This window comes from Falco cherrug, chromosome 14 (assembly GCF_023634085.1).
Source record: "Falco cherrug isolate bFalChe1 chromosome 14, bFalChe1.pri, whole genome shotgun sequence".
Taxonomy (NCBI): Eukaryota; Metazoa; Chordata; class Aves; order Falconiformes; family Falconidae; genus Falco; species Falco cherrug.
This window is the reverse complement of record NC_073710.1, coordinates 23,569,630-23,590,550: the sequence shown is the minus strand read 5'-3', so window position 1 is coordinate 23,590,550 and position 20,921 is coordinate 23,569,630. Positions and strand designations below refer to the sequence as shown.

Here is a 20,921-nt window from a genome sequence, read left to right as displayed (position 1 = left end):
CAGAGCCCAGTGCCCTGTCCCCGCAGCTGCTGGGGACACGCAGGCCCTCTCCAGAGCAGCCGGAGGGAGGGCTGGGGACCCCGTCTGTCCAGGCTGGCTTACCTGGATGGGCCGGGGCAGCGTGTTGTCCTCCCCACAGAGGGCTGCCAGGGGCTGCCCAAAGAGCACCCTGCTGCAGCTGGAGCCCGCCTGCCCTGGCGCCTGGGCAGCGGCCGGGGTGCGCCGCAGGGCGAAGGGCCAGGGCAGCCCCATCCTCCTCCTGCTGGTGCTGCTCCCGCTGCTGCTCCCTCCTGCTGCAGAGGAAAACAGAGTAAGACGCCACCAATGGAGACCCCAGGCCAGCGGTCCCAGCGCCTGCCCTGCCCTGCGCTGCCCTGCCGGCAGCACGGTGCTGTGTGGTGCGGCAGGATGGGCAGGGAGGCAGCAGCTGGAACCGCGGCTGTGGCTCGGAGGTGTTGACTTAGAGGCTCTTGAGAGCCATCGTGCCACGGGGTCAGCCTGTGCCAGCCTTCGCCCTGCCCTTCTGCAAGCTGCGGGCAGCAGCAGAGGCTCCGTGTCCCCGCAGAAGCATATCCAGCAGGCACTGCCCAGCAGTTGTCCTTGTCCGTCCAGGTGACATCCTTCCGTGGGCTGCCCAACCTGCATGGCGACACTCGGGACAAGTGAGCACAGCATTGCAGGAGGTTGCCTTGCTTTCCCAAACTCACCTGGTGCGGGGCAAAGTCCCCCTGCGTTTGCAGATGGGGCCGTCGCAGGCCCTTGCTTGGGATGAGCCTGCAAGAACCAAGAATCGGGCTGTGCTTGGAGAGCAGCCGTGCAGCAGAAAGGGCCACCAGCAGCCTGAGCGCGGCAGAGCTGGGACCCTCTGCCCTCCCGGGCTCTCTTCCCCATGTGGCAGGGTTCCTCCCAGTGTCACCAGTCAGAACGTGCTGGCGTGCTGCTGGCTTCCCAAAACTCTCTGCTCCCTGAGTGGCACCATCAGACCCTCTGTCCCTCCCGCACAAGCTCACCCCAGTCCCTGCGCATCCCGGCGCAGCCAGAGGCAGGTGCAAGGCAGCCATTCTCACCTCTGCCTGTGCCTCCATCAGCCTCTCCAGGCTCCTGGCGCGCAGTGTCCTCCACTGGGCAGGAGAGAAGGAGGGGAAGAAGGTGAGCAGCCATGGCTCTGCTGCTCGGCTGCAGGAGCAGTGCTTGGGGACAGGGCCCAGAGCAGAGAGACACTCACGGCGTGGCGGCGGCTCAGCTCCCTCTCCAGGAGCTTGATGGATGTCAGATGGGTGACGCGGGCTCCCGTGCGTCCTTCTGGTGTCCTGTGCACCGGGAAGGGAGAGGGAGGGAGCTGGGTGAGCCCCAAGCCGTCTCTTGTCTCTCGTCAGGCAGCTGTGCCCGAGAGCTGCTCGCAGCCACGGGGGCACCTTCCCCAGCTGGGGGCTGTGTTCCCCCATCCATCCAGCTTCTCCTGGAGCATCCCCCCGGCTTACCCCAGCAGCGTGGCCACCCACAGCTCCTTCAGTGCCTGGGATCTGCAGATAGAGAGGAGAGAGAGCGTCAGGCCGTGCTGCCCCCAGCCCTGGGCAAAGGTGGGTGCCTGCACAGCCCTGTGCTGTGGGGCAGGACAGAGGCGCTGTCCAAGCCCTGGGTCGCTCTGTCCTGCCTGAGCGGCTGCATTTGCCCTTCCCTTCTGGGGACCAAAAGGTGACCAGGGGATGCAGGATGGGGAAACATCCCCCATCCCTCCCTCCCTGCCAGCGAGCTGCCTGCCCCCTGCCCAGCTCTGCACGCAAGGCAGAGGCCTGTGTTCATGGGATGGCGTGGGCACGGCTGGGAACCTCTGCTGCCCGACCACGTCTCACCCAAAAGTGGCGATGCAGGAGCCGGTGGGCCAGGCGAGGATGACAGAGGTGCTGTCCTCATCGGTGCCTTCCTCCTCCTCCTGTCCATCCTGCCCTGCAGCCTCCTTCCCGCTGCTGAGCACCCACAGCTGGTCCAGCGCCAGGCGGAGCTGTGGGCGCAGGCTGGTGCCATGTCTGCAGAGAGCAGAGGCGGGCAGTGAGCTGGAGGGGGGCTCCTTGGGCTGGGTCCCCACGCGCAGAGCCCTGTCCCCCACCTGCCCTTGGGACGGACATTGGTGCCTCCAGCACCGAGGGGCCGGGGCCTGGGGCTGGTGCCAGGGTGTCCCTGGGCCGGGGCTGGGGGCGAGGATCTGGGCTCTGAGGGTCTTACCGCAACTTGGCGACCACCAGTTCCTCGTGGAGGAGCAGAAGGCGCCTCTCGCTCCTCTTGCGGCCCCGGGTCAGCCGCACGTCCGCGCTCAGCACCGGCTCGGCGTCGCTGAGAGCCTCCCTGCAGAGCAGAGAGCGGCGGGCGTGAGCAACGCCAGTGCTGCGTGGCCCAGCTGTGCCCGCGTGTCCCCGAGCCCGGGGGGAGCCCACCTGGAGCCGCAGCAGCAGCTGGCCTGGCCCATCCTGCCCGGGAGAGGAGGGCCCTGGCCGTGCAGCGAGGAGGGGGCCCAGCCGGCGACGGGGAGGCTGGGAAGCGGGGTGCTGGTGCTGTGGCAGCGCTGCTGGGCCAGAGGCTGCCTCCTGCCAGCGCCGCTGCGTGCCAGCACGGCTCTGCCCTGCTGCCTGTGGTGGCCGTGGGCTCCCCGTGACCAACGGTCTGAGCCCAACGGAAAGTGGGCGGGGCCTGCGGGGCGGGGCTGGGGCCCTCTCCAGTATGGCCGGGCCTGCCTCGCCCCGGGGAGCCCCGCGCAGGACAGGGCAGGGGGCAAGGGCCACCTCCCTGCGCCTGCGGCCAGCGCTTTGCCCTGGGGTTTGGACAGGGTCCTGCTCGATAAAAGAAGCCGTTTTTCCTAGAGGTGACCGTTGTGGCCTGAGGCAGACTCCTCTTGGTGGAGGCCGGCCTAGCGGTCGGAAGGCCTCTGGCACACAGGCCGTGCCAGGCCTCAGGCCCCAAGGCGCTGGAACTGGAGCAGGCCCAGCAGGAGGAAAAACTTCCATTTTTACCAAAAGACGGGGGGACTAGCAGCAGTCAAGAGCCGCTCGTGTCCTGCCAGGCGCCACAGGGAAATGAAATGTGTGGTGAGCTTCGGCAGGAATTGTGGTGCCCCTGGAGCACCACCCTTGCTTGGGAAGGCTTTATTCCACCTGGGTGCTAAGGCTTCACCCTTGGCAATCAGGGCTGGATGAGCGCCACACAGGAGCCCCTGCCCGGTTAGCCATGACCTTCACCCAGCCGGTGGCCGACACGGCCAGGGGCGAGTCTGTGGGGTAGGCCGTGACCATGGCAAAGAAGGGGAAAAGTAGTCAGCTTTTGATGGCCCGTGTCTCGTTTCACTGTTGACCCTAAGCAGTGCCTTGCTTCAAATAGAAGTGATTCAGAGAGTTACACACCCGCCCTGTTCAGGAAAAATGCAGGAAATCAGAGACATCTAGCAAATTCTCTTGTGGCTGTTGTACACTGCAGCAAGAAGCAGCGTGGGTCCAGTGGCTAATGCTGGAAGGGGAATTCAGCACTTCTGGGAAAGGGAGATAAAGGCACTCTTGTGGGCCAGGCTGGGATTGGAGAGCCTGGGTGGGTGTCTGGGGTCCCAGCTTTCCCGCAGTGCTGACTGTGGTGCCTGCTGCTTGTTCTTCCCTGCAACGCCGGTTGCATCCACCTGCTGGGGCTGTGCTTGGGAAGGGCTCCGGGGGTGAGCAAGCCCATGGGAGAGGCCTGGGGAGAAGCTCTTCTCCAGAGATCTACCAGAAACTGTCCAGAGCATCCGAGAGGATGCTCTGTATGACAAGGGAAGGTGCCCGTTGGTCCAATGTATGAGAGCCTGCAGGGCTCCCATCAGGGTCCTTTGACCTACCCATCCTCCAGCCAGCAATCCAGGTGCTGGGGGGTCCCATGTAGGTCTCCTGAGGTACCCTTTAGCCCCGGGCAAGGTGTCGTGCCTCAGTGTGTGCTTGCAGGGCATGTTTCCTTCCTGCTGACAAGGGCGGAATTGCAGTTAAATGCCCCTGGGCGATCCCGAGCCAAGCAAACTTTTTTCTATGGGTCACACTGCTTTGCAGTCCATGTGTGTGGTTCAGCTCCTGCATGGGAGCTGAGGACACGAGGTGACCTAGCTCGGAAGCTGGCCACTCTTGCTCCAGGCAACTCCAGTTGCTTGCGTTTTCCTTCAGCTTCCCCAGCCTGATCATCTCCACTGTCACCTCCTCCCTGTCCTACAAGAAGTATCCCTATCCCAGCCATTAGGACAGTGGCACAGCACTCAGAATCCAGATCACTGGTAGAGAAGAAGGACAGAGGAAAAGAGAAGTTCTCCTTTGAAAGAAATCCTTCTTTGTCCTCCTTTAGCTACTAGTGGATGAAAAAAAGGGGGACAGAATTTCAGGCCAGCCACAGCACTGGCTTTCAAGCCTGAGCTTGTCATCTCATGGCTGTTCTGGAATGCGGTACAGTGAAAGGAGAGACTGAAATGGCAAATTTTCCCCCTCGGGGCGATCAAATGCTGGCAGAGGTTGCCCAAGGAGGTTGTGCAGTCTCTGTCCTTGGGGATCTTCAAAGGCCAAGGGCACACAGTTCTCAGCAACCTGCTCGAGGCGAGCGTGCTGGAGCAGAGGGCTTGGCCCAGAGGACCTCCACGGGTCCCTTCCAACCCCACCCTCCTGTGTGGCTCTGTGCTTTGCTTTTGCCCTGGCGGAGATCTTCAGGGACTTTGTGCTCCGTTTTGTGTTGCCTTAGGGCTACGATGTGCTGTGGTTTGGGGGCAACAAGGTCAAGTATGTCAGAGGTCAAGCGAGTCAGTGTCAAAGTGTGTTACTGTAATGGACAGAATCTGTGTTTGTTGGCCCTGTGTTCCTGGGGTTATGGCATTTTTATCTTATCTTGTGATCTGTGTGGTGGGTTTTTTTTTGGAGAGTGCCTTTTTTCAGCTATTTTGCCTTTGTGGGGTTTGGGTGGGGGCCTTTGGTTTGTGTACGAAGTTTCTTCTCGTTGTTTTTCTGCTGTGCTGGTGGATGGTGGTGTTTTTTCTGTCTTGAAACCATCGTTACTGGCCTAATAGATCTCCTGCAGGTCAGGCAGTGTCACTTCTGGCGTGGTCTGACTCATTTCTGGTGAGCTGGTAGGTAGGTGTGGAGGACTTGTGGTCCCTCCATGGAGAATGACTGCTAGAGGACTAACAGGCAGATCTGTGGAGGGGTGAGAGGACCGCTGGCCCATAAGTAGTGACTGTCAGAGGACTAAGTGTACTTGAATTTACGTGGGCTTCCAAATTCGTGGTTATCTGTCCTGCCTTGTGGAAGAGCCATGGGAAGTCACCAGCCACACGGAAGGACAAGGGGGTTCCCAAGGCTACGTGGCTTCTTGGGTTTTGCTTTTGAGTAAGAAAGTCTTATGTCTACATGAGTACAACTGTGGACAGTCAATTTTGCTGACTTTAGAAAGCAGGGAGTAGCACTTTTGTGCTGTGCCTCACATGGCTGCCAGGGCAGGGTGAGAAGCAGCAAGAGAATTCCTTCCTGGCACCTTCTCCAGGGGAGCCGTGCTGCACTTGTCAAGGTGAGGGGTTTTTTGGCTCTATATGATTGAAAATGTGAGGGGTTAATTTTCAGATCACAGAAATTAGGGAGCAGAACATTTGTGCTGTGCCTCACATGGCTGCAAGGACAGAGTGAGAAGCAGCAAGAGAATTCCTTTCTGGCATCTTCTCCAGGGGAACTGTGCTGCACTTACCAATAGTGAGGGTTTTTTCGGCTCTGCATGATTGCAAATGTGAGAGGTCAGTTTTGTCACCACAGAAAGCAGGGAGCAGAACTTTTGTGCTGCGCCTCACATGGCTGCCCAGGCACGGTGAGAAACAGCAAGAGAATTCCTTCATGGCATGTTCTCCAGGGGGGCAGGGCTGCACTTTCCCAAGATGATTTTTATTGGCTCTTAATGACTGCAACTCTGAAGGGTCAATGTTCTCACCACAGGAAGCAGGGAGCAGCACTTTTCTGCTGTGCCTCACATGGCTGCGCGGGCACGGTGAGAAACAGCAACAGAATTCCTTCATGACACCTTCTCCAGGGGAACAGTGCTGCACTTTGACAGGGTGAGCTCTGGTTCTGCATGAGTGCACAAGGTTTTGGTCAATTTTCTCACCACAGAAAGCAGGGAGAAGAACTTTTGTGCTGTTCCTCACATGGCTGCCAGGGCAGGGTGAGAAGCAGCAAGAGAATTCCTGCCTGGAACCCTCTCCAGGGGAGCAGCACTGCACTTTCCCAAGCCATGTTTTTTGCTTCTGTATGAGTTCTAAAGTGCTGTGTCAATTTTCTCACCACAGAAAGCAGGGAGCAGAACCCTTGCGCTGTGCCTCACATGGCTACCATGCACGGTGGGAAGCAGCAAGAGAATTCCTTCCTGGCACCTTCTCCAGGGGAATTTCCCAGTTCCCGAGAGACTCCTGGCACCAGCTGCAAGGGGGCTCCCAGCCGAAGGGAATTGGGGTGGGAATTGGTGATGTCTCCTTTCCTTAGGCATGTTAACACTTTGGAATAACAATTGGATGCTTCGCTTCTGTTGCTCTTTTATCATATTGCTCACAGTAACTGCTACTGGTTCCTTTTATCATATTGCATGCTATTTTCTTTTATTGTAATATAAGAAACTGCGTTTGATATATTCCATCATTTGATATATTTGATAGATTTGATTATATTTGATGTAGAGTTCAGCTTTGCTGTGTATCCAGTCAGTCAGCAAAACATAATTTGGCGTAGTCGGCATCGTATGAAGTAAAACTCTCTCTATTTAAGAAGAAAAAATGTTCCTCGACTTGCTATTGGCAGGTGGGAACCATTGCCTTACGGTGTTTGGGCCAGAGTGGTCTGGTGGTGCTGGGCAGTTGGGCCGTGCCAGGGACAGAGGGACGGGGGCAGGGGAGGGGGCGGGGGGAAGGGGTTTAGGGACGGACGGGTGGGAATGGATGAAGGTGTTTAGGGATGGAGCGGGGTGTGTGGGGGTGGGGCAAGGATGTGTGTTTGTGGGAGTGGGTGTGGGGGGGGTGGGGGGTGGGGGGAGGTGGGTGTGTGTGTATTGATAAACCGGGGGTGGGGGCGTGGGGGGGGTTGAGGGTGTGTGTGTTATTTAGAGACCAGATTGGGGGGCCTGGGGGAAGGGTTTTAGGGACGGACGGGGGGTTAATGGAGGCCTTTAGGGAAGAACCGGGGGATTGGGGGAAGGATTTTAGGGACGGGCCGAGGGTGGGGGAGGGCTGGACCAGGGTCTGGGGGAAAAGGTTTTAGGGACAGGGCGGGGAGGTGGAGGTGGGGGATGACTTCAGGAACAGCCAGGGTGGAGGAGGGGGTCAAGGGAAGTCTTTCAGGGTTGTTTGGGGGGAAGGATTTTAGGGACGGATGTGGTGTCTGGGGAGACCTTTGATGCCACCGTATAGATTCCACTGTATATACGTTTGTGTCCAGGGATTCTGTTAAGGGAAGGCTGCTGGCTCGGCGAAGGGACAAGATGTCTGAGCTCCCCAGTTACCACACTGATTTGGTGTTTAGCTCTACGTTAAACACACCTGCGCACAAAGGTTAGGCCAAGCTGACTCTCTAAAGCTGTTTAAAGTGACGAATTAAGGGACCTCTCATCCAGGGAGTCAGCCTTGGGAATGATGGGGAACAAAGAATGGATGGGGAAAAGAACTCCATTCTCTTCAGTGATGCAGAAAGAGCCTCTGGGTGAGGACGTTGTGGCCACAGGAGGAGACAAGCCGATAGAGTGCTGCGATCCGCAGAACGTTGGTTGGAAGTCGGACAAAGGTAATTGTTGTGGGGGGAGATCGCGACCTCTGACTCAGATAGCCCCCCGAGAGAGGGCAAGGCCCCGCTTGGGGAGCATGGGGAGCTAGTAAAAAACCTCAGCAGTGCTGTCTGAGGGTGTGTGCTTGTTTGTATTAAAGCAAGAAACTTGTAACCCATCCTGTGCCTGACTGAAAATGCATGTGTAATGCGCTATGAGTGTGCAAGTGCTCTGCTGTCCATAGTGCGTGCCCTCGAGTAACTGGGTGAGCACGCTCAGAGGAAACATTCCCCCGTGCTCCCAGCACTGCCATAAAGAATGCCTGCCTTCTGAAACTTGCAAGCAAGGCTTAGAGGGTTTCTCTCCATGACCGACTTTATGGCATCATTCCCACCATACTGGAGAAAGCAAATCTTTTATTGTTTGGTGGTGAAAGCAGCTTGGGCAGTGTCACTGATGTGCAGCACTTTTTTAACCTCAGGTCTAAAGTGCCACCGGTCCCACCGTGGGGTACATCCTTCCTCAGGCTTTCACCAAACGGAAAGGATGCATCAAACCCACCCCACAAACACGTCCTGCACTTTTTTTATCTTTCCTGGAACGTGGGGACATGACCCTGCTGGGCCATCAGTGCCACCTGCCTGGGAGCCAAGATGGTGCCTTTGCATTCCAGGCTAGGAACTTACCTTCTTTTTTTCCTTTTCAGTGACTTTAGAGCCATCCTTAGGGAGGCTGGTTAAGCTGGTTTACTGCACAGCTGGTCGCCAGTGGAGGGAAATGGTAAGCTCCGCTGTTGCCTTTGGTGTTTACTTGTTACTGTGTCGCTCATTTGAGGGATCTTCTCATGCCCCGGCAAGCAGAAGCTATCACTCCACTTTAGGCCTTGGTCTAATAGTCATGCAAAGCAATATTGAAAGTCATTCTGAGATCTGGAACAGGCCCCAATATGCATTTTATAAAAGTGCTTCTTGGCTGCTGTTTATCTTTGTATGGGGTTTTTTTCCCATTTCTCCAGACTGCTGAAGCTCTGAAAGGCGCCGATGAGCTGCTCTCCCTCAGTTTGCTCCTTTGCCTTTGGGGAGTGCGGTTCATGTTTTCTTCATGGCTTTGCAGAGGAGAAAATCCATGAGTACACCACCTTGGTTTTTTCACCTAAGCTAATTTCAGAAACTGCCTCCTTTAACTTAAACATGAAACTCTTCTTCACCTCTTTGTGCACTTGTAGAAAAGCAGGGTGGGGTGGGGGGTGGGGGTGTCTTCAGGAAGTGCCTGCAAAAGAGCCTTTGGGAGATCCTGTCCCTTGACTCCCATGTGGGGTAGTGAAGAGTCTGAGAAAGTCATGGGTGTTTTGGTGTTCACCTAAGCAGGTTTTCGTTTTGGTTTTTTTCTTTTTTCTTTTTTATCTTATGTAGCTTATGTCACCAGGTAGTGACAGCCTGGGGATGACAGGAGGGGACAGCAGGCAGTGGCAGTGTGGAGTGTGACCAGAGGGGACTGTAGGCAGGGACAGGCCTGGGGGTTACCGGAGGGGACAGCAGGCAGTGACAGCCTGGGTGGTGACAGGAGGGGACAGCAGGCCATGACAGCCTGGGAGGTGACAGGAGGGGACAGCAGGCCGTGAAAACCTGGGGATGACAGGAGGGGACAGCAGATTGGGACAGCATGGGGGTGACAGGAGGGGACAGCAGGCCATGACAGCCTGCGTGGTGACAGGAGGGGACAGCAGGCAGTGGCAGCATCGAGGGTGACAGGAGGGGACAGCAGGCCGTGACAGCCTGGGGGGTGACAGGGCACGGGGCGGTGACAGGCTGGGGGACAGCAGGGACACCGGCGGCCCAGGCGGGGCTGATGAAGGCCCCTCCCCCAGGGGCGCTGAGTGGCCCCCTGAGCCCCTCTGTCACAATGCGGAGCCGCCTGGGTTGCCATAGTGAGCAGCTTGGCCTGGCAGCGCTGGTGCGAGGAGGGAGCGGAGGCCGAGCCAGGGCCTGTCCCCATCGTCCTCCCACCGGGGCTGCGAGGAGGAGCCGGCGGGCTCAGCCCGCGCTGCTGGCCCCAGCCCCTCGGTGGGCCCTGACCTGCTGTGGGGGCCGCGAGGCCAGCTGCTGCGTGAGGTGCCATCGCGGAGCGGGCACCGCCTGGCCCCGGCCATGTCGTGTGTCCACTACAAGTTCTCCTCCAGGCTGAACTCCGATGTGGTCACCTTTCACGGCCCCCACATCTCCCTGCGCGACCTCAGGCGCCAGATCATGGGCCGCGAGAGGCTGAAGGCGACCCACTGCGACCTGCAGGTCACCAACGCCCAGACCATGGAAGGTGCGTGGGGGCGGCGGGCACGGGGACCGGGGACCGGCCGGCTGGCGATGGCGCAGGCGGCCAGTGAGGCGGTTGGGCCACGGCCGGCAGCGGTGACTTGTGCTGGGGCCTCAGAGCTGCTCTTCCGTGGTTGTGCGCTGGCAGCTGCCGTCAGGGCTGTGTGCGCAGCCAGGCACAGCAGCGTACGGGGTCCGTGTGCGACACCGCGCGTGGAAGAGGTTTGGTTTCTGGGAACCCTTCTAGCTAAAACGATAAGGGAATGTGGGACAATGCCTTGTCATCACAGACCTGCCAGATTTCTTTGAAAGCCGGCAGAGAAGGCTGAACATGATAGAAAAGGAGTGGGTGGCTAATTTAAAGGGGAAAAAAAAGTGGGTTTGGTGACTGAAATTTGTCTTCAGCTACTTTTACTCCACCGCGTTGGAAAAGCGGTGCTTGGCTGCTGCAGAAACTGCTCAGTAGCAACGTTTTGGATCAAGAGTGTATCTGTGAGTGAGAATCTATGCAGACCCTGGAAAGCCATCTTGTAGACGAGTGTTCTGTCTAAAGTATACTTGGCATTTCTTGCTAATACAGCTTCTTTGCTGCACCATGCTACACATTCATTCAGATGCTATTGAGCATCATTTCTTCATTTCTTTCAAACGGTGCATTTTTGTCGTGGTACTGCGTGTTAAACGGTGTCAGGGCAGTACTGAAGTTTTATGGCAGATCAGTTATGGTGAATATACCTAGAAATGTTCTTAGAGAAACCCTAAGTTCTTTTGAATCTGAGAAATGGTGCTTGATTCTCAGAGACGGTAATGGTTTTGTATTACTTAGTGTGCTGTTTCAGTTTGGTAATCTACCGTCTGGCAAAGCTTGCATGTGATTAAAGACTTTGGAATATGACTTGTCAGAAATACAAAGACTTGGAAACCGTCTCCATTCCTTAAACATTCAAATTTTATCGGTTGGGGTTTTTTTTCTTTTTTCCTGTGGTTCTGTGACATTCCCACAACAGTCTTGTCGTTACAATGTGTACTCATAGGATTTTTTCCTCTCCCTGTTTGATGTATTAAAACTTAAACAGAATAACATGCCTGCTGCGGTAACTGTAACTTTGGCCCCAGCCTTTCAAGTGGTTGGACCTAAACACGCTGTTTACCTACAGATAGGTAAAGTAGGTTCAGGAGAGTATCTGTGAGCAGACTTAACAGCACGGTGTTAGGGGTCTTGGGGGTGTTACGGGATCGCGTGTCATATACAGCAGTAGAGACAGACATGCAGGTAGAGGCAGACGTACAGGTTGTGACACAGATGCTTACTGGAACTTTTGTAAGGGTGTTTTCCCCGTGAAAATGCAAAAAATTCCCCAGCGGTTGTCAGAGCAAAGCTAAGGAATACATTTCGGTGTCATTTATGTGTATGCCAGATTTTGGGGTTTTATACATAACTGTGACTTTCCGTTTTTATTGAACAGCATCTACGTGCTTAAAGTCACCTTCAGAAGATGAAGTAAAGAACTAGGCCTGGATGTCCTGCCTAAAGGGGGTTCTTGGAGATCCTCCCTGTGGAGATATGGTAGTGGGTTTTATAACTTTGTGCAGGAGTCCTGACTAAATGTTGGCATGATCTTGGAAAGACCCTTCAGTGAACCTTGAGTGAAGATGGCCAACTTGTTCAGAGTTTTCCGAGCCGCGTGATCACGGAAATCTCGTAATAGAAGCAATGCTAATAGAAGCTAAAAGTAAACAGGATTTTAAACATCACTGGGGGGAAAAAAAAGAGATGGTGGACTCTTTTTGAAGATGGTGGGAAGGCAAAATGGATGGTTGGGATGTGTTTTAAAAGGTGGGAGGCGGGGTGGGGGTGTCCTCTTCCGTGCTCGCTATTATAGAGACATGTTCTAGGGTTTTGTAAGCTAACAGGAGCAAAAGCAATGAAAGTTAGATCAGGAAAGAGCCTCATGTTTTAGCAGACTCTGCTTTAGTGACTTTAGAGACCATTTTGCTGTTGGCATTGAAACGATTCAAAACAAATGGAAAAGATTTTGCTGCTTGTGTTTGACTATCAGACCTGAAGATTTCTGGAAAGGTACCGTGAGTGTGTGGACATGATAAAAGCATGACGCTGTGTGTAAAATGTTGCTTTTCTATCCGTAAAGGGTTCCCTGAAGTGCTATGTCATGACATATTAATATCACTCTTACGAACTGACTGATGCTTTCTCTGTATTGATGTTGTTTTCAGAATACACAGATGACAATGCCCTGATTCCAAGGCACTCATCGGTAACTGTTAGGAGAGTCCCTGTTAGAGGAGTTAAAGCTACCGGCAAGACAGACCTTGGGTAAGTAGCCATAACGCGTTGTGTTCTTTGGGAGGGGTTTCAGTGTGTTCACCTTCTTTGTGCCTGTTGGGTTACGGAGGCATTCCGGTTGTCTCTTTCTTGTTAAAGCTGCTGTTAAATTGTGTTGTGACAGGGCAGATCTGAATGTATCTGTCCCAAAGCAGACTTAGATTTTTCAGCCCGCTGGGACGTGGCATTCAAAGTCCAACAGTGGTAGCTGTTCAGACGTTTGAATTGGGTTTGTTCTTGGGGTTGGTTTTTCTGAGAGTCAAGTTCTCCATCCTGTTTCCTCTATGCAGAGAGATTCCTTATTTTATGCTTTTGCTTGTATTGCTTTTAGAGTAAACGGAGAGACACATTGCAGTGTGAACTGGTAATTGGTTCCCATCTGCCAGCAGTCCGAGTCCCAGTGTTTGACTGCTTCCTTTGTTTGGGGGCGGGGGGGCAGGGTATTCTTACACCCCAGAGGGGTGGGGGTGGCGGGGCTGCATGCTGTCTCCAGAGGAAAGACTGAGAGTGGCCAGCTGGCAAACCGTGCGAACAAGAAGTTTCATTCTTAAGTGATTCCTATTAGTTTCCTAAAGACAATGCCTGTGTCGGGCAAGAGAAAAAGAGCAACGTCCTAGAGCGTATTGCCTTTTGTGCCAGGACGGTGAAGGAGCAGTTGATCTTTTCCAAACCTGAAGCTCAGAAAGCAGTTGGGCACATTCCCAAATGTTGGTAGTTACCTTTCTAAGTTTGATTTCACCCTAAGCTGCTCTCTGTGCTCCAGGTATTACTGCTGTATTCCTCAGATTTATGGAGGACAGAGAATCTGATTACAATTGCAGATATTCAAATGTAAGCCTGACTACAGCATTGTTGCTGTCATCGATGTATTCGTCCAGTCCAGTTCTGTATCAGCTGCGTCAGCATGGTTTGAATGGTCATGTTTTCCAGCCTTCTTCAAGACAGACCTCTCCTCCACCATTAGTAGATATTATTGACTTGTGGTTATGCCGTGTCTTTCTAATGTTAGTTCTCAATAAATAAAGTATACCGGCGAGTTTCAGCGTGTCTCTAAGACTTATCTCTAAGACTTAACCTTGAGACATAACCATAAGTCTTAACCTAAAGACCTAACCTTAAGACTTAACCCTAAGACTCAACCCTAAGACCTAATGGGTAGAAGCTCCTGATCTGGCTCCGGTCAATCTGGGATCATCACTGGGAACCACGGAACTTGGCCAGCACAAGGTCTGTGAGGTAGCAGGTTAAATGAGGCAGAGGAGAAGCCCACCACTCTGATGAGCTGGGTTCTTGGCACCAAGGTACCTCTGTGACATTTTCACTGTGCTGCAGTGTAAAGACGGCCTGTGATTTTCAAAAACTGAAGATCAGTCTTTAAAATGCAATTCCTTGGACAATAATAACATTGTGTCAGGTAAATACATACACCCCTCACCAATGGAGTTTTGGTTTTTTTCTTTGTACCTTTGCTGCTTCTGCAGAAGCCAGTAGTGCAGAGGGCTGAGGGTACAGCTACACAGAGTGGCTTCTGTTCTGTGAGCTCTAACTAGACGTGCAATGGACAGCCATTAAGATTGGGAAAGCTCACAAAAAGCTTAAAAACAGATAAACCACAACATTTCTTTCTTTTTTATAGAACTCCTTAGACTACTCCTTTTTTTATAAAAATGAGAAATCAGGGGTTAGTCATGCTTTGTATGCTATCTAAAGGCTTTAATCAGCAGTGCCTCCCCTGTCCATGCAGAGGAGGTCATGTCCATCTTTTTTCAGATTTTCTGTAGCTGGAAGAAGTGTTTTTGCCAGCCACCACAGACAAGTTTTCCTAAAAGGCATAATCTGTCCATTTAAGTGTTCCTTCAGCCTGATAATGATTTAAAAACTGTGCCTGCTGGTCTGAACCTGGATTTCATGTTCTAGTTCCCTCCTAACCAAATAAATAGAATGTTCTTTGCTGTAGATGCCCCATTGCAACGGGGTCTTCAGGAAGGGATTCTGCATCCAGCCCATCATAAATAATCACGCAGAATTCCAGAGAATATTTTAAGACCAACACGCTCTGCACTGATATACGTCTTCACCACTGTCATCTACAGTGGTGAAGATGACAATGAGGAGTACAATGAAGAGGAAGAGAACTGTAAACAGTTTTTTTCTCTTTTTTTGCAAGGAAGAAGAATGAGGGGCTTTTCAACGCTTGCAATGCACTGCGTGAACGATTTCTTAGAAAGAGCATTACAATTCTAGGAAAGACTTGTCAACAAGTTTTTTGAAATAGTTTCCTAATCTTCAAAATATTGGAGCTGGTAGTCACCAGCTGTGGCTGACGCACCATTTTCTGACTCCTGTGAAATGCCTAACTGTCTGTTTCCATAGTGGTATCATTCCCATACCTCCTTTTCCTTAAATAGAGTTTAAAATGGGGTCCACAAATCAGATGATGCGGTCCACAGTTCAGATGGCCATCAAAGAGTCTTCAAAATTTCTCAAAATTCAGGTACTTCTTTTCTGGGAAACATACTCTTTGCGACTTTAACAGAACGTGTATGTGTATGTATGTGTAGGTATTTACAAAGAGGCATTTTGTAAAACATTAGTTAAAACGTTGACTGTCTCTCACTTAGAGGTGAGAGATTCCGGGGGAAGGAATGGATTGCACATTCCCAGCGAGTGAAAGCGAGAGAACACCCTGCTCCCGCGCGTTCCCTCCGTAAATGCCTGTGCTAGTTCTCAGGCGGCCCCAAGCTGCTTTTCACATCCCCCCTGCCCTTCAGGCTGGCTGGCAGGGCTGCCGGTTAGCGCTCCCTCACCGCCTTTCAGGCTGAGCACGCCTGTCAACAAGACAAACAGGAGGGCTTTGCTAACCTTAGTATCCTCAACGGAGACGGGGAAGGAGCACTCGCGTCACCAGCTCTGCTGGCAGGCATCACAGGACAGCAGGTCTGCGCAGAGGTTTTGTGTCGAGCCCTCCCTGGGGACACGCTGATCCCAAAGGTTTCCTTTTGGGTGTCAAAGGGCGATTGTTTTGAAAAGGAGTGCTGAGGATGGTTTTGGAATCATTTAAGATCAACAAAGAGCAGCTTCTGAGTACGTGTTGGACCTGCAGTTCCACTGCACTTGGCAATAGCTGCTGTTAAGGACTCCTTTTCCTGGCCAGAAGCAGAGCTTGTGGGCAGACAAAAACCAACAGAAAATCCAGTACCAACAGAAAATTCTTAAATCCCTTGCTAAGGGATTATCAAAAGCTTGATTCCTTTTAGTGCTTCTGGGTCTGAAGCTGAATTTCAGCCAGCAAAAGCATCTGCCACAACTCTTAAGTTGTGTGTCCTTTTAATGCCGCAAAACATAACTAATGCTACTTGCATGCATCCCAGTTAAATGTACCGTGGCTAGCTTCTTCAACCAGTCTGGAGCTTAAAGGCCAGCTTCAAAATGCTGGTGGTGTGCTTTTTTCTACACATAGCTTCAGTCCGCTTGGAAGAAAACTGGATTGGTTCAACAAGTCTTTATGTAAGGTACAAAGAGAGCCTATTTGTAGCCTAACATGAGTGTCAAATAATCAGTACCTGTTAAACAGACTGACAACCTGGCTGAAGACAATGCTACCAAAGAGGATAAGGTACAGGCTATGATGGTACAGTCTTGCTGTGAATACAACCCAGTCAAGGAAGTGTCAGGTATGTTCCTTGAAGGTTATGGGAACATTGTAGAGATGTTTGTTTTAAGAAGAGAGATGCATGCATACCTTTTCCTTTTTTTTTTTTCTTTTTCAAAAAACTTCTAGTTACATGAAAGACCCCTGGGATCCACCTCCACCATAGTACATTTGCTTTCGTTTTGGAAAACCTGGCCACCATAAGGTTAAGACTTAGGTTGAAGTCTCATTGTTGAGACCTAGGCATAAGTCTTGGAGCTAAGTCTTAATGTTAGAGTCTTAGGGTTAAGTCCTAAGTTTAAGTCTCAGGGTTAATTCTTAAGTTTAAGCCTTACGGATTGAGTCCTAGGGTTAAGTCTTAAGTTTAAGTCTTAAGTTTAGGTCTAAGGGTTAAGCCTTAGGGTCAAGTCTTGGGGATAAGTCTCAGGGTTATGTCTTAGAGTTAAGTCTCAGTGTTAAGTCTTATGGATAAGACTTAGGGTTAATTTGTAGGGTTAAGTTTTAGTGTTAAGCCTTAGGGTTAAATCTTATTGTTAAGCCTTAAGGTTAATTCTTAGGGTTAAGTCTCAGGGTTAAGATTTAGGGTTAAGTCTTAAAGGTTAAATCTCACGGTTAAGTCTCAAGGTTAATTCTTAAGGTTAAATCTTATGGTTAAGTCTTAGGGTTAAGTATTAAGGTTAAAACTTAAGGTTAAATCTTAGGGTTAAGTCTTAGGGATAACTGTTAGGGTTAAGTCTTAGGGCTAAGTCTTAGGGTTAACTATTAGGGTTAAGACACAGGGTTAAGTCCCATGGTTATATCTTAGTGTTAAGTCTTAGGGTTAAATCTTACCTTTAAGTCTCAGGGTTAAGTCTTAAGGTTAAATCTTAATTTAAGTCTTAGTGTAAAGTCTCAGGGTTGAGTCTTAAGGTTAAGTCATAAGGTTAAATCTTAAGGTTAAGTCTTTGGTTTAAGTTTTACGGTTAAGTCATAGGGTTAAGTCTTATACTTTAAATCTCACGGTTAATTCTCAAGGTTAACTTATAAGGTTAAGTCTTAGGGTTAATTCTTGTAGTTAAGTCTGGGGATAAGTCTAAGGGTTAAGTCTCAAGGTTAAGTCAGGTTTAAGTCTCAGTGTTAAGTCTTAGGTTTAAGTTTTAGGGTTAAATATTAAGGTGAAGTCTTAAATGTAAGTGTTAGTGTTAAGTCTAAGGGTTAAGTCTTAAGGTTAAGTTTTAAATTTAACTCTTAAGGTTAAGTCTTAAGGTTAAATCTTAAGGTTAAGTCTTAGGGTTAAGTCTCAGGGTTAAGTCTTAAGGTTAAATCTTTAAGGTTAACTATTCAGGTTAATACTTACGGTTAAATCTTAAGGTAAAATCTTAAGGACAAGTTTTAGGGTTAAATCTTAGGGTTAACTCTCAGAGTTAAGACTTAACATTAAGTCTTAAGTTTGAGCCTTATGAATAAGTCTTAGGGCTAAGTCTGAACGGTGAGCCTTAGGGTTAAGTCTTAGGGTTCAGTATTAAGATTAAGTCTGAAGGTTAAGTCTTAGGGTTCACTCTTATGGTTCAGTCTTAGGGTTAAGTCTGAAGGCAAAATCCTAAAGGTTAAATCTCAGGGTTAAGTTTTGCGGTTAAGTCATAGGATTACATCTTATGGTAAAGTCTCACGGTTAAGTCTCATGGTTAACTCTTAAGGTTAAGTTTTAGGATTAAGTCTTAGGGATAAGTCTTAGGGTTAAGTCTCAGAGTTAAGTCTCAAGGATAAGTTCCAGGGTTATGTCTTAGGGTTAAGTCTCAGGGTTAAGTCTTAAGATTAAGTCCTAGGCTTAAGTCTTAAGTTTATGTCTTAAGGTTAAGTCTTGGGTTAAGTCATAGGGTTCAGACGTAGGGTTGAGTCTTAAGTTTCATCCTTTAAGGTTAACCCTTCACCTTAATTCTTAAGGTTAAATCTTAAGGTTAAGTTTTAGGGTTAAGTTTTAGGGTTAATTCTCAGGCTTAAGTCTTAAAGTTAAGTCTTAAGGTTGAGCCATAAGTATAAATCATAGGGTTAAGTCTTAAGGTTAAGTCTATAGGGTTAAGTCTTTAGTGTATATCTTATGGATTGAGACTCAGGGTTAAGTCTTTAGGTTAAGTCTTAAGGTTAAGTCTTATGGATGAGTCTTAGGGTTAAGTCAAAAGTTTAATTCTTAAGTTTAAGTGTTAGGGTTAACTCTTAGAGTTAAGTCTTGGGGATAAGTCTTAGGGTTAAGTCTTAAAGTTAAGTCTTAAGGTTGAGTCCTAGGGTTAAAACTTAATGTTAAGTCTTGGGTTCAGTATTAGGGTTAAGTTTTATGGTTAAGTCTTAGGGTTAAGTAGTCTTAAAGGTTATATCTCAGGGTTAAGTCTTAGGGTTAAGTTTTAAGGTTAGATCTTAGGGTTAAATCTTAGGATAGAGCCTTAAGGTTGAGTCTTAAGGTTAAATCTTAAAGATAAGTCTTAGGGTTAATTCTCAGGGTTAAGTCTAAACGTTGTATCTTTAAGTTTGAGCCTTAAGGTTAGGTCTTAGGGTTAAATCTTAGGTTTAAGTCTTAAAGGTTGAGTCTTAGGGTTAAGTCTTAGGCATATAGTCTTAGGTCTCAGTCTTAAGGTTAAGTCTTAAATTAAAGTCTTAAGGTTACGTCCTAGGGTTAAGTCTTAGTGTTAAGTCTTAGGGTAAAGTCTTAACATTAAGTTTTAAATTTAAGTCTTAAGGTTAAGTCTCAGGGTTAAGTCTTAGGTTAATACTTAGTGGTAAGTCTTAGGGTTATGTTTTAAGGTTAAGTCTTAGGGTGAAGTCTCGGTGTTGAGTCTTAGGGTTAAGTCCTAAATTTAAGTCTTAGGGTTAAGACTTAAGGTTAAGTCTTAAGGTTGAGTCTTAGGGTTAAGTCTTAGGGTTACTATTATTACCGGGAACAGAGGTGTATTTCTCAAGTTCTTGCAACTTAGTCTTCTGCAAGATTGATCGATAGATAGATAGTCAGACGGACAGAAAAATTACGCAATAGCTGCCGTAAATGGTTCAGAGATTTGTTTCCATCAGGGTAGGGCGCAGAACTTCCTACAGTGGTTATCTGCTTCCTCATGCGGCCAAGAACTCCATCGTGTTTGCCATCACTGCTACCAGTTGCTCTGTTCCTTGCTTCTTTGGGCAACTTTGGAGCCTTTGCTGTGGAAACAGGCTGGTGTGATGAAATTTAGCACATAGGAATACTTCATGGTTTGCTGGCTCTTCAGCAGGGGTTTCCTTCCTCCACTCCCTGCCCAGCTCCACCCCTGTTCTCTTCATTCCTCTGTCCCTCTCCTGTCCCTCTCCTGCCACCACACCGCCCCATCTCACCCCCCTCTGCTGCTCGAAATATTAAGGGAACTAGACCTGTATTGAAAAAAGTGGGGTTTCTCTTTCCTCTCCTGAGGATTTACCACCCAGAGCAGGCTCAGGTTCTGATCCTGCCAACTGCTCCCCAGCGCCTGGATGCTTGCTCTGGGAAACAAGGACAGCTGCTCTAATTCTTTTGCAGGCACAATCTTTGTTTAAATTCTAGTTGAAATGAAATAAAGAGCTGTCATCAGTCCCACCTGTGGCACAGAGAGACACCTGTGTTTCATGCACATGTCTGCACAGAAACACACACAGAGGGAAAAAAGCCCAGAACCGCTTTGTGCAAGGAAGTACGTAAACTCTCCCTATCAGCATTGCTGCTTTGAGCAATTGAATTGTTCTACAGTCAACTGACAAGCCGACACGCTGCCCATCAAATGAGAACCAGAATGTATGCCATTTGCAAGATGGGGCAGCAATAAGCTTTCGACCACTTTCCAGCAAGATCATGTCAAGCAAGGTGGTGTACTCATGGATTTTCTCCTCTGCAAAGCCATGAAGAAAACATGAACCGCACTCCCCAAAGGCAAAGGAGCAAACTGAGGGAGAGCAGCTCATCGGCGCCTTTCAGAGCTTCAGCAGTCTGGAGAAATGGGAAAAAAACCCCATACAAAGATAAACAGCAGCCAAGAAGCACTTTTATAAAATGCATATTGGGGCCTGTTCCAGACCTCAGAATGACTTTCAATATTGCTTTGCATGACTATTAGACCAAGGCCTAAAGTGGAGTGATAGCTTCTGCTTGCCGGGGCATGAGAAGATCACTCAAATGAGCGACACAGTAACAAGTAAACACCAAAGGCAACAGCGGAGCATACCATTTCCCTCCACTGGCGACCAGCTGTGCAGTAAACCAGCTTAACCAGCCTCCCTAAGGATGGCTCTAAAGTCACTGAAAAGGAAAAAAAGAAGGTAAGTTCCTAGCCTGGAATGCAAAGGCACCATCTTGGCTCCCAGGCAGGTGGCACTGATGGCCCAGCAGGGTCATGTCCCCACGTTCCAGGAAAGATAAAAAAAGTGCAGGACGTGTTTGTGGGGTGGGTTTGATGCATCCTTTCCGTTTGGTGAAAGCCTGAGGAAGGATGTACCCCACGGTGGGACCGGTGGCACTTTAGACCTGAGGTTAAAAAAGTGCTGCACATCAGTGACACTGCCCAAGCTGCTTTCACCACCAAACAATAAAAGATTTGCTTTCTCCAGTATGGTGGGAATGATGCCATAAAGTCGGTCATGGAGAGAAACCCTCTAAGCCTTGCTTGCAAGTTTCAGAAGGCAGGCATTCTTTATGGCAGTGCTGGGAGCACGGGGGAATGTTTCCTCTGAGCGTGCTCACCCAGTTACTCGAGGGCACGCACTATGGACAGCAGAGCACTTGCACACTCATAGCGCATTACACATGCATTTTCAGTCAGGCACAGGATGGGTTACAAGTTTCTTGCTTTAATACAAACAAGCACACACC

The 20,921-nt window shown here is 50.1% G+C and overlaps 1 protein-coding gene across 1 annotated transcript; it reads left to right on the top strand.

Moving 5' to 3' along the window:
* The first annotated feature begins 9,852 nt into the window (after positions 1–9,852).
* LOC129737383 (E3 ubiquitin-protein ligase RBBP6-like) lies at positions 9,853–12,538 on the top strand. Its single transcript, XM_055726953.1, has 3 exons — positions 9,853–10,089; positions 12,321–12,420; positions 12,529–12,538. Exons 1-3 carry the CDS (start codon positions 9,924–9,926, stop codon positions 12,536–12,538), a joined length of 276 nt encoding a protein of 91 aa, XP_055582928.1. The 5' UTR covers positions 9,853–9,923.
* Positions 12,539–20,921: the final 8,383 nt, after the last annotated feature.